Source organism: Microtus oregoni, unplaced genomic scaffold (genome assembly GCF_018167655.1).
Source record: "Microtus oregoni isolate MIOR12 unplaced genomic scaffold, Mior012 000045F_ref0000178, whole genome shotgun sequence".
Taxonomy (NCBI): domain Eukaryota; kingdom Metazoa; phylum Chordata; class Mammalia; order Rodentia; family Cricetidae; genus Microtus; species Microtus oregoni.
In genome coordinates this window covers 3629850-3642896 of record NW_024543219.1, presented here as the reverse complement: position 1 = coordinate 3642896, position 13047 = coordinate 3629850, and the positions used below count along the sequence as shown (strand labels likewise).

At 44.8% G+C, this 13047-nt stretch overlaps 1 protein-coding gene across 2 annotated transcripts in view; it reads left to right on the top strand.

The window, feature by feature from the left end:
- Ift88 (intraflagellar transport 88) overlaps positions 1-7817 on the top strand; it is a 97411-nt gene extending 89594 nt beyond the window's left edge. The window contains exons 25-26 of one of the 2 annotated variants that reach the window (XM_041633967.1): positions 6836-6946; positions 7181-7817. In XM_041633967.1, the coding sequence (XP_041489901.1) occupies positions 6836-6946; positions 7181-7302 (233 nt within the window). In that variant the 3' untranslated portion in view covers positions 7303-7817. The remainder of the gene's footprint in view (positions 1-6835; positions 6947-7180) is intronic. The other variant, XM_041633968.1, reaches the window with a different exon arrangement.
- Positions 7818-13047: the final 5230 nt, after the last annotated feature.

Sequence of the window (13047 nt, the reverse complement as noted above, 5' to 3'; positions counted from 1 at the left end):
AAATTTGGGTGTTTAATTCTTAAAAGATAATCAGGGCTGGAGAGAGAATAGCTCAGTCTGTAAAGTACCCACCATGCAAGCCCAGGTGGCCCCAGAGCTGATCCCCAGGACCCACATAAAGAGCTGTGTTATGACATAAACTAAACAATGCATTGATATAGTTATCTTTTTACATAATTATCTTTTTAATATGGCTCCGTGTTAGAGTGCATGTCTGTCGTTCAGGAAGCACTGAGCTCCACATCCAGTACTTCATAAGCACTGGCCCTGCTGGTGTACCCCCAAGATCCCAGTACTTGAGAGGAGGATGCAGGAAGATCACAAGTTCTAGGTCATTCTGGGCTACATAATAAGTTGTAGGCAAGCCTGGGGTGCAGGAGACTGTAAGAGCAATGTGAATGAATGCATATAAATAAAGCTTTTATGTTAAAAAAAAAAAAAACAAAAAGAACTATGTGTAGTGGCGCCTGCTATGATCTCAGTGCTGGGGCGTGGAGACAGGAGGGTCCCTCCCTGCAGCTTTGCCAGTGAGGAAATCTGTTTTAACCAGTGACTGCCAGGCCAATAAGAGATTGTTTCTAAAAAGCAAGGTCCAAGGCACATGATGAAGAATGACATCTGGCCCCGTATGAATGAGCACATGTCCCCAGTAGACAGGGAGAGACCCAGATGCAGACAAAGAGTGAGAGAGAGAGAGAGAGAGAGAGAGAGAGAGAGAGAGAGAGAGAAGTACCCACAGTGCAATATTTAGCACATTATTTGTGGTAGAAAACACTAAGGATAAATGAGGTATAAACTACACATAGCCCCAGATGTAATTTGTCCTGTGGTAGTCACTGCAGGCCCCTGCTACCTACCCTGGACAGGATCTGCTATCAGACTTCCTAGCTATATTTAAGAGAGGATTTTACCTCTGGGAGCCCTAAAACCTGGATGCCCTAACATAACTTTAGGGGTGCAGCCAGAGAGCAATAATGATGCTCACTAGAAAGTTCCCAGAAATCAATAAAAGGAGAAAAATGCAAGGAATGTTATTGGTTGTTTAAAATGTTTTATGGATGCGACTTCATGGAACTATTTAAGATAAAAGCCACCTTCGGGCTATCAGGTGGCCAGAGTAAGTGTGGTGTCCTTTCCTCTTGTACTGGGTGCAGCAGTGGTTAATGACAGTCCAAACCATCACTGGTGCTCAAGGGGCCATGTCCACGCATCGTTCTTGCTTCCGCTGCTTATGTGAAGGTAACGTACTCAATTCGGGCAAATCATTGCACTTGAATCTGATTTTAAAACCTCAGTCATGTCAGGTACCGCACACCTTTAATCCCAGCAGAGGCAGGAGGATCTCTGTGGGTTCGAGTTCAGCCTGGTCTAAAGAGCTAGTTCTAGGACAGCCAAGATTACACAGAGAACCCCTAACTCAAACAAACAAGCAAACCCTCAGTATTATTCTAACCATTTAGAAAATTAACCAAAATTTGCATTGTATTTTATGTTCTCTTTACCATTTTCTTGCCTGAGTTTATCAACCACTGTAAGTAATTTTTATTCTATATTATCACTGGGCAAGGAGCAGACTGGGTGTTTTCAGGTTCTTGGCTTCTTACTTGAGAATGAAATTAAAGCCCATGTAGATTGCAGAATAGTAGGAAAACTTGATGAAAGCAAAGAACTTGAGCGGTTGGGATAAACTCTGTCAGAGAGCTCAAGGACTCCAGATATTGGGGGCTTCCTTTCCTGGAGTTCAACTGGACAGGAAGTTTGGTTAGTATGGGTGCAATTTAGGTGCTTCTCTCCTCTCACCGGCAGGTTTGGATTACATAAGCCCTTGCTTACTGTGCATGTCCCTTCCCATAATGCATCTGATTTTAATCATATGGATGCCCAAATTATGCACAGGCATAAGATGGTAAGTAGAGAATTCTCTTTAAAAGTTCACTTTAAGGACACAGTTTGCCTGCTTGCACACACGTACCCAAAACCAGTCTAGGGCGGATTGGCCCATTGCCTGTAGTTCCCAGATGGTACAACTGAAACCAAGGAGTATCAAAAGGTTGCTCAGGAGAGTAGTTTATTCTTCTTGTTTAAAGCAAGCTCTATGCAAGCCGGCGTCCTAGGTTGCTAACAGGTTGCTAGGTACATTGTTCAGAGATGGGTGTGTGCATAGCCCAAGTTATTCTCTATGATTAATTGCCTCATTAGGAAGCATATTCTTTCTCAACAAGCAAAGACGCCTTTCTCGGGAATTAAATTCATTTTTATTTGAAGAAAACGTTATGGGAGTGTATATAGACAGGCCCCTTAGCCTTTCTTAGTTTGGCGAGAGACCTTATATTGAAAAGATCACTATGTCATGAGAGGTGGTTCAGGGGTTGAGAGCACTTGTTCTTGTAGAGAACCCATGGTAGCTCACAACCACCTGTAACTCCAGTTTCAGGAGACAGGGTGCCTTCTTTTGACCTTCACAGGCACCGGGCATTTCAAAGTTCACATACATACACACAGGCAAAACACTCATATGCATAAAATAACTAAATCTAAAAAAATGTTTTCAAGGATCACTGTCACAAGGGGGAAAAAGAGTGCATATGTAAAACAACAACACTAAAATGTTACAATTGGTCACCAAGTCAGGATGGAGTCAGTACCAAGACCTGCTGGGAGCTTCTGTGAACAGTCTGGGACAGTAACCTTGCCTGTAAGGCCAGGAAGCTGGCGCTGTTCCAGAGTTGGAGCTGGGTTGAGGATAAGGCAGAGAAAGAGCATGGTGTTTGGTTTGCCAAATGTTCAGCTACTGTTTCTAAGCCAGTCATGTTTTGTAGTATGTTTGGTTTGTCCAAATGTTCAGCTACTGTTCCGAAGTCGGCCACATTTTGTAGTCCAGCAGATTATTGAGCTGGAGCTGCAGAAGCTGGGGATATGCATAGAAAGAAAGTCCACATTCTACCTCATATACCTTGTCTCAGCCAGACAGCTATTATGTGACATGTGAATCTGGGTGGCATCCAGGAAGCCTGGGTTTCAGGGTTACTGTTGGGAGCACACCATATCAAAAACATAGATGGACACATTTGTGTCTTTCCGCAGTATCAGACTTGAAGACAAATTCACAAAAGTTATGCTGGCTGCAGTTTGCCAAGTAGTTCTGAATTCCCTGGATAGCTAGCTGGGGCAAACACCAGTTTTGTTTTGTTTTGGTTTTTTTCATCCCTGTCTTAGCCTGCTAACACTGACTCTGAGCTCACAGTTGCATGTGACACAGAAGTCATGTCTACACGTATGTGTGTGTAGGTTACGAGATGACTACAGAAGAGCTAAGGAGGCTACAGCAGAGCTCAGAGACGCTTTCCTGAGGCAGGGGGCTGACAGAGATGTGGAGGCTGTGGGGAGAGGCGGGGTAGATAAGAACCCTGTTGGAGAAGCTTCTGGAAACTCTTCATCTGCAGAAGTGGACATGCAGGACCATGAGGTACAGGACTGACGGGTAAACAACTGGACAGATGTCAGAGGTTCTCTGCTTGTTGGTCCTGTGGTCAGATGGCAGGTTGGTGGAGGCTTTGGTGTCAGGTATGAGGCAGAAGTGTTGTCCCCATCTTCAGTCCGGAGGGAGGTCCTGTGAAGGTCTTGGTTTGTGTGACAGTTCTGCTACGCCCGTGTCTCAGTATACCCGGATAACTTAGCAGAGCCCCTTTTACCTTTAGGAGGAAGTTGCTTCGTTGTCGGTCTGTGCCTTGTCAGTCATCCTGCCCCTTCATCTGTACTTAGAAGGGAGTCACCCAGGGTGGGGCACCGCAGGAAAACCAGTTTCACAAACTGTGAGGTAACACAAGGCACAGTGCAGACTTCTGCCTCTCTAGCCATGCCAGGGAAGGGAAGAGCTGCTCCTCAGAAATACTGGTTACTGATTTTTGATATAGTGAAATGAATATATAATTTAAAAAGTGATTTAATTTTCTCAGTTGTGTATATGAATGCGTGTACACCTCGGTGTTTACACATATGTAGAGACCAGAGCTCACATTTAGGCATTGTCTTCAGAAGCTATCCATCTTGTGTTTTGAGACATGATCTTTCATTGGCCTGGAGTCTGCCAACTAGAGTAGGCTAGCTGACCAGTGAGCCCCAAGGATCCTTCTGTCCCCACCCTCCATTGCTGGGATTATAAGCGTGGGCTTACCTAACACCCTGGCTTTTTTCTTTTTTTACATTTTAGACTGGGTTTCTCTGAATAGCCCTGGCTGTCCTAGAACTTGCTCTGTAGACCAGCCTGGCCACAAACTCAGAGACCCGTCTGCCTCTGCTTCCCCAGTGTTGGGACTAAAGGCCTGTGACCACGCCCTGACTTAATGTGAATTCTAGGAAATTGTCAGTCCACATAGCAAGCCCTTCACCAACTGAGCCCTCGCCTCAGCTTTCCAGCCAGACTCAGTCATGAATATTAACCTATTTGTGCCCAATGGTATTAATAACATACCCCTCAGACTGTAGTATGGGCCAAACATGGGGAGCTGCCCATAGCCCAAGCTACTTGGGAGGCTGAAGCAGAGGGTTCATTTGACCCCACAGAAGTGTGAGACCCACTCTAAGCAATACAGTGAGACGTGTCATTTTGCTTTTTATTTTTTCCTTTTTGTTTGCTAATTGATTGGTTGATTGAGGCAGTCTATGCAGCTCTGTCTAGCCTTTTTATTTTTTCCTTTTTGTTTGCTGATTGATTGATTGATTGATTGAGGCAGTCTATGCAGCTCTGTCTAGCCTGTACCTCACACAGATCTACCTGCCTTTGCCTATGGAGTGCTGGCTGTGGGTACCACTACACCAGCCACATTTTCAAATAGACAAGTAAAGCTAATCAAAGGATGTCAAGGGTTTGGTTGCTTGGTTAGTAATTTTTTGTTTTTGAGACGAGGTCTCATATGTCCCAAGCTGACCTTGAAATCATTATGTGACTGAGTATAACCTTCATCTCCTAGCCGGAACTACAGGCCTGTACCACTATACCCAACTCAGGTTTCATTTCCTTAAAGGTTTCTTTTTTCACAGGATTTGAATCTTCTATGACTAGGAATTACATGTCAGGATTCTAGGAGAGTGTAAGGGCCTAAAGGAGACCTCAGGGTTCTGTTGCCAACTTGTATGTATGTGGAAAATGAAATAAATATCCCCAGTGAGTGTGGTAGCTCATCTGGTGGTGGTAGCACTTGTCATACGGTGTGGTAGCTTGTCAGGTGGTGGCGTTTGCCATACGGCCTGGCAACCTGAGTGTGCTCCCTGGAACCCTCATAAAGGAGGAGGAGGGAACCAACACCAGAAAGTTGTTCTCTGACCTCCACATATGAACCATGACACAAGACCCCATACCACACAAACACATCATGCATACACATCAACAACAATGAAAACAATAGTTTTTAATTAAGAAATACTGGGCCAGGTGTGGTATTGTACACCTTTGATCCTAGTGCTCTCTCCAGGAGGCAAGAAGACCTCTGTGAGTTTAAGGACAGCCTTGATGAAAACTGAGTTCAAGCCAGTCAGGGTCACACTGTGAATCCCTATCTCAAAATGAAAACAAAATAAAACTGCCTAGAGCAAGCCAAATACAATGGTGCATGCCTTTAATCCCAGCACTTAGGAACAGAGGCAGGAGGATCCGAGTTTGAAGTCAGCCTGGTCTACAGAGCATTCCAGGGCAGCCAGGGCTACACAGAGAAACCCTGTCTAGGAAAAAAAGAAAAAGAAAAAAAAGTAAAAAGAAAAAGAATACAGATATTTCCTACCATTGTTAGTGTTCAGTCTCTGAATTTTTTTCCCCGAGACAGTGTTTCTCTGTGGAGCCCTGGCTGTCCTGAAACTTGCGCTATAGACCAGGCTGGCCTCGTTCACTGCCTCTGACTCCCGAGTCCTGAGATTAAAGGTGTGTGCCACCATTGCCCATGTCTCTGAAAATCTTGACTAACATAAATTGTGTTTTCCCCAAATAGGTGCTAGCTTTTGGCAGCCATAATCTTTACAAGCTTTTCCTGATAATTAAAATCTTTCTCATCTTTAAATGTCTGAAGACAGTACTTGTGTGGTACAGGTTTTCTTGCCCACCTGAGTTCATGATTAGCCTGCAGTACAGTCTCCAGATGCTAACAGCCCATGTGGTGGCACACTCCCAGCACTCAGGAGATGAGGACAGGGAGATAAGAAATTGAAGGGGAATCTCTCAGCTACTGAGCGAGCTCAAAGACAGCCTGAGCCCAGGACACAAGAGGCTGTGTCTCAAAAACAAAGAGTACAACAGCACCACACCTGGTGTGGCGTCTTCAGGGCACCTCGCCAGCCTTGAGATGACGCTGGTTTTGCACCGCCAGTTTGTCCTTCCTTCAGATGCTTTCTTCCCAGCTGTAATCTTCAGGGCAACCACTCAGCTTCTTACAGCTTCTCTAGAATTGAAACCTAGGGCCAACAAGATGGCTCAGGGAGGGAAAGGCACATGTCACCATGCCTGATGACCTGAGTGGAGAGAACTACTCCCACAGGTTGTCTTCCGACCTCCACACATATACCTGGCAAGTGCACACAGACACAAACACAGTAAATACATGTAAAAATAAAACTGAAGCCCGTGAGTAAGCCCACATTTGCAGGCTGCAGATGCTCAAGTTGTGTTTTATATGTGCTCAGATTTCCAACAAGAGATTTCTTTCAAACCTGAATTCCATTCCCCAGAGTCAGCTTCTGATGAAACAGACTACGTATTTCTTGGCAAACACATATGATTTAAGATGTGCAATGTGATGTCATGAATCCTTGACTTATTAAACAAATGTATTTTTATTTTTGTTTTCAGATAGTGGCCAGAACAATAGTGCCAGTAGTAAAAGTGAACGACTGAGTGCCAAGCTCAGAGCTTTGCCTGGGACAGATGAACCCTATGAAAGTAGCAGTAACAAAGAAATAGGCAAGTGCTGGTCCCCCCGCCCAGCTCCTCCAGCACAGCTGGTCTGAGGAAGACCTGGAGGTGGCAAGTGTGTCCTATCCTGGGGAACTGCTGAGAACTGACAAGTGCAGACTGGTCAGACTTGGAAGAGCGTTTCTGTTCACTCGGAGTCATCGGGTTTGGGTGAACTGAGTCTAGATTGCTTTCAAGTTCCTTGTTCTTCTATTCTAATGCATGATCTCTTTTGAAACCTAGATGCCTCCTATGTGGATCCACTGGGCCCCCAAATAGAAAGACCAAAAACTGCAGCCAAAAAGAGAATCGACGAGGATGACTTTGCTGATGAAGAGTTAGGAGATGACTTGCTTCCAGAATAATACAAACTCTAATATGATGTGAGTGAGGTGTGTGTGTGTGTGTGTGTGTGTGTGTGTGTGTGTGTGTGTGTGTGTAAGCCAGAAGACAGCCTCAGGTGTTGTTCCCCAGGCACTGCTCATCCGGCATTTTATTTGTGAGAGTCCTTCTCTGGCCTTGAACACACCATGTAGGCGGTGGCCATCAACCCCTGGGATCTGCCTGTCTCCACTTCCTCTTCCCCGGTGCTGAGATTGTAAGCACATGCCATCACACCCATCTTTCCTTAAAGGGGCTCTGGGGCTTGAACTCAGGTCCTCCGGCTTGCAAGGCAAGCACTTTCCCAACTATACTCTCCCTGGCCCAGTAAGCCATTTACTAAAGGAAAGAAATCACCTTGTAAGGTAATGCGCATGTTAAACCTGGGGTCAGATGTCTGAACTTTAATTTTGTACACTGTTGAAACTTTAAATGTATTCTGTTCTCTGAAGATGGATTTGTGCTGTCATTTTTAATGGAATAAAAGCCATGAAACTACTACCTTAGGCCAATGACTTCCTTACCTTTCTAGTAACACTGACCAGCAATGAGAAGTCAGTTTTTTAGAACAGCAAGTATCTGCCCAGCCACAAGACAGCTTGTGTATACCCTTTACCTTTATTACTATATATAAAGTGCCAGTAGTGAGCTTACTGTATTTAATTGCTTAAGAATTACGAAGATATATAGATATATAGACACACACATGTATGTGTTCTTTATTCAAGCTACATTGCTTGGAGTCTTTGGGAAGTTTGTCTCACTGTTAAGACCATTCTCTTCTGAAGGCAGCATAACAAAACGGAAATAGAGAAGACACCAAACTGTAACCTTGCTCTTTTCAGTGGTCCCCCCTGGTGTGTGCACAGTGAAGCAGGGTCCCAAGACTGGTGGGCCCACTCCTAGCTTAGAGCATGAGGCTGGGGCAGGACAGCTTGTGTTTTCCTTTAGACCTGTCTGTGAGGGTCTAGACTGTCCAGTGAATTAGCTGCTCCATCACACTTGTTCAGAATGGTTAGTATTGAACTTGTGGGCTCAAATGATCCTCCTGGCTCAGCCTCCTGAGGAGCTAGGACTGTAAGCAAATGACAGTTCACCCAGAAACATTTTAAAATATGAGGGTTATATATACATGTGTGTGTATGCATAATATATAAGTATATACATGTAGCAAAAAGAAAGATATCATAAATTTGGGGGGGGGCATGGGATGAGGAAGGGGAAGAGGTATAGATGCATTGAAATAGAAAGGGCAAGAAAAGTTCAATCCAACCAAAGGAATAACAGAGCAGTCAACTTTTTACACAGATATTCTCATAAAGATTTGATTTGGGCAATGATTATATATTATGTGTTATTATTATATTATCTTATAACCTTGTCAAAGTCATTGCAATGAACTAGAAAGGTCCTCAGCTGGAGTACACTGAGCAAACAGGAAGTGAGACTTTTAGAACCAGAGAACAAAGACAAGACAGAGCACTCTGCTGTCAAAGCAGAGCAGAGATGGTAGCTAGTTAATGCCTGAGGTCAAGAAGGCTCATAGCATGCATCATGGAAAATCCAAAGTGTATGAGTTTGAGGGCCAGCGGGTCAGTCTTTATCTGGTGGTGGTGACTGCTCTCCTGTCTATGGGAGAAAATGAGAGATCTAAAAAGAACAGATAGAAAATAGTAACCTTAGGCTGAGCGGTGGTGGAACACACCTTTAATTCCAGCACTCGGGAGGCAGAGGCAGGCGGATCTCTGTGAGATTGAGGCCAGCCTGGTCTACAAAAGCTAGTTCCAGGACAGGTTCCAAAGCTACAGAGAAACCCTGTCTCGAAAAAAAACAAAAAGTGACCATGGAAAAGGGAATAGAGGTAGAAGAGGTAGAAAATTCAATAGGGTATTTGTATTGAATGCTGTGTTAGTCAGTGTTATTGTCTGAATGTGACATGCTCCCCAGTGGATCGTGTGCTTGAACATCCAGTCCCCAGCTGGCAATGGTGTTCAGGGAGGTGGAATGTTTAGGCGGTGGCACCTCGTGGGAGGAAGTGAGTCACTGACACATAGGCTGCTTCTGTCTCCTGGTCCACTGAGCTCTGACAAGCAGCTGCCTGCCACACTCCTGCCATCACAGAACCGCCTGCCATCATGCCTTTCCTGTCATGGATTGTGTTCTCTCAAACTGAGCCAAAAGAAATGTTTCCCCTAAAGTTGCTTTCTGTCGAGTATTTGATCAGTGATGAGAAAACTAACCAGCTTTTCACTACCATAACAAAATACCTGAGATAACCAACCTGTAGTGGGGGAAAGGTTTATCATAGCTTGAAGCTACATTGATTTTGGTCTCTGATTAATTGGTCCTATTGCTTTGAGCTTGTACTTACACCTGTGGGGTTTGAATGAGAATGGTTTCTGTAACTCTTGGATTCAAATACTTGGTCACCAATGAGTGGCACTATTTGAAAGAGAAGTGCGTCACTAGGAGTGGGCTTTGAGGTTTCAAAAACCGATTGTGGGGCTGGGGAGATGGCTCAGAGGTTAAGAGCACTGGCTTCTCTTTCAGAGGTCCTGAGTTCAATTCCCAGCAACCACATGGTGGCTCACAGCCATCTATAATGAGATAAGATGCCCTCTTCTGGCCTATAGGGATATGCAGACAGAATACTGTATATTTAATAAATATATATATATATTTTTTTTTTTTTGATTTTTCGAGACAGGGTTTCTCCGTAGCTTTTGGTTCCCGTCCTGGAACTAGCTCTTGTAGACCAGGCTGGCCTCGAACTCACAGAGATCTGCCTGCCTCTGCCTCCCGAGTGCTGAGATTAAAGGCGTGCGCCACCACCGCCCGGCAATATATATTTTTTTTAAAAAAAAAAAACATTGTCAGCTAGGACTGGTGGCGCACTCCTTTAATCCCAGCACCCAGGAGGCAGAGGCAGGTGGATCTCTGTAAGTTTGAGGCCAGCTTGGTCTACAGAGAGTTCCAGGACAACCAGGGCTATACAAGAAACAACAACAAAATAATAAAAACAAAAAACAACCCAACAACAAAAAGCCTGTTCCAAGCCTAGATCTGGATGTCGATCTCTCAGCTACTTCTCTGCTTCTCCAGCACCATGTCTGCCTGCACGCCACCTGAAACTGCAAGCCAGCCTCAATTAAATGCTTTCATTTATAAGAGTTGCCGTTGCCATGGCCATGGTGTCTCTTCACAGCAACAGAACAGTGACTAAGACAGTACTCTAAGTACATCATGGCAGAAGCATGTGGCAGAACAGCCCATTCATCTGAGGGTAACCCAGAACCGCAGGAAAAGACACAGCCCCAGTGGCCCGCCTTGAATACATGGACCTTGGGGGACACTTCTCCAAGCCATAAAAAAATGCTAATCTGGTAGGCGGTGGTGGCGCACACCTTTAATCCCAGCACTTGGGAGGCAGAGGCAGGCAGATCTCTGTGAGCTTGAGACCAGCCTGGCAGAGCTAGTTCCAGGGCAGGCTCCAAAACTACAGAGAAACCCTGTCTCGGAAAACCAAAAAAAAAAAAAAGAAAAAGAAAAAGAAAGAAAGAAAAGAAAAGAAAATGCTAGTCTGAGACAAATGCTAATCCCAGCTTCTTTACATGAATTCCAGGGACTGATGAACTCAGGTCCTCTGCCAAGTATAGCAAGCGCTTTACTGACTGAATCATCTCCCCAGTCCAAGTTAATTTTTTTTAAAGAGCTGGATTAGTGCTGGCAAGTACTGCAGAAGAAAAGCTCACCAAGGGATCATAAGAATGATAATAAAGATGAGCCAGGAAACGGCTAGAAGGGAGAATTGGTGACATGTCAATGAGGAATGGCATGGTTTGAAGACAGGTAAGTCTGAGAAGTGCAGAACAGAACATACATGGGTGCTGGAATCTGATATGGGGATGTGGTCAGCGATTCCTGATGAGGAGACCTTGGATGCAGCCACACAATTTGATAGCTGACATCAGACAAAGTGGGGAAAGACAAAAATTCAAGTGGGCACTCAGAACCAGGTGGTATTGTACAAGCTGATGATGCAGGATTAAGCAGCAAAAACATCGCAAGACCCAGGTGCTAGACTCAGCCATGAATAAGAGGAGCTACATGAGGGAGCGTCAAAGAATATTTTTGCATATGCAACTTACTCAGACTCCAAGGAAAGCATGGAAGTAACCAATCACACATCGGCTTTGGAAGTTACAGTGCCAAATAATGACTCAAGACTCTCCCAGCAGTTCCCAGCATCCATCCTTCTTGCTGAGGATCCGGGTCCAGTTCCCAGCATCCATCCTTCTTGCTGAGGATCCGGGTCCAGTTCCCAGCATCCATCCTTCTTGCTGAGGATCAGGGTCCAGTTCCCAGCACCAGTATGGCTGTGACACCAGGTCCAGGAGACATGGCGCTCTTGTAGCCTCTGTGGGCACGTCAAGGTTGGTCCACGCTGTCTTGCATCTTTGCTGGACTTGGGACAGCTGAGTGGAGCAAGGGATGAGAAAGAAAATATCAAGCTAACTCTAGACAGCTATGCTAGTGGAGACAGGAATACAGAACATCAAACACGCACCATTACCTGAGGGGCGCGGGGAGAATTACTGTACTTTGCACCTCTTTTCCCATCAACACAGATTAATATAGACGTCATTTTCTAAATTTTTATTTTCATGTTTATGAATGTTTTGTCTGCATGTGTCTGTGCATTATCGTCTGTGTACCAGGTGTCCTCAGAGGTCAGAAGAGGGTATCGATCCCACGGAACTGGAGTTGCAGGTGGCTGAGCGTCACCATTGGGTGCTTAGGAACCAAACACAAACCCTCTGCAAGAGCAGACAGTGCTCTTAACTGGATTAATCTTTAGAGTATTTGTTTAGATTTCTGTGCGTGTGAAATGACGTGTATGTGGTGGCTGGACAACTCTGTGGAGTGGCAGAGAACCTGGCCCACCAGTGTTGCATGGTAAGCCCTGAGCCATCTCCCGAGCCCCAAGTTTGGACCAGTTATTAACTTGCGTCTTGTCACAGAACGCGGAGACCTGGGAAGAACTCGTTATGATGTTACTCTGAGCCTGTTCGTAAGCTTTGTGCCACTATCTAATCGGTGTGTTTTCGGAAACGAAGCCCTTCCACAAACTGAAAACCGTTAAAGGAAAGCTGGGAGAGGGGAGAAGCTGTCCAGCCATCAGACCCTGGAAGGGCCTTTGACGGCTGGCCCTGTGCCACTACGGATATGAAAAGATGCTGTAATAGGACTGGTGAGTCGTGCATGGAACTCTGGTAATGACAAGCTCACCCCGGAAATACTCCTACACTGTTTTTCAAACAGTAAATAAGCAGTATGAGTGCCGCCGCCTTTATTCCCATGTTCCTAGAAATGAGATAATGCTAACAAATTTATGTGCTAGTCGGAAAATGTTCCATAAACCCAGATGTGTTTCCTAAGAACTGTAAATTGTTTAAGCAGTCATGTTCGAAGGACGTTAGTGGCGAAGCAGTTACAAAGCATTTTAGTTTTAAAGCATCGAAGGCAAGTGTTTTATTGCACAGCATAACTGAAATGCAGTTTACTGGTTTACAATTTGGTTCAAACCCAAAGCTGCAAGCCATTTTAGGGAATCAAAAATTATTTTGCAAACTTTCAAAAAGCTTTCGGCTGGATTCAACCATTTGTTTTTATTTTCAAAGCGTCAGTGCTCAAAAGTAACCGTATTCATTAGCTTTGTAGAATGGACA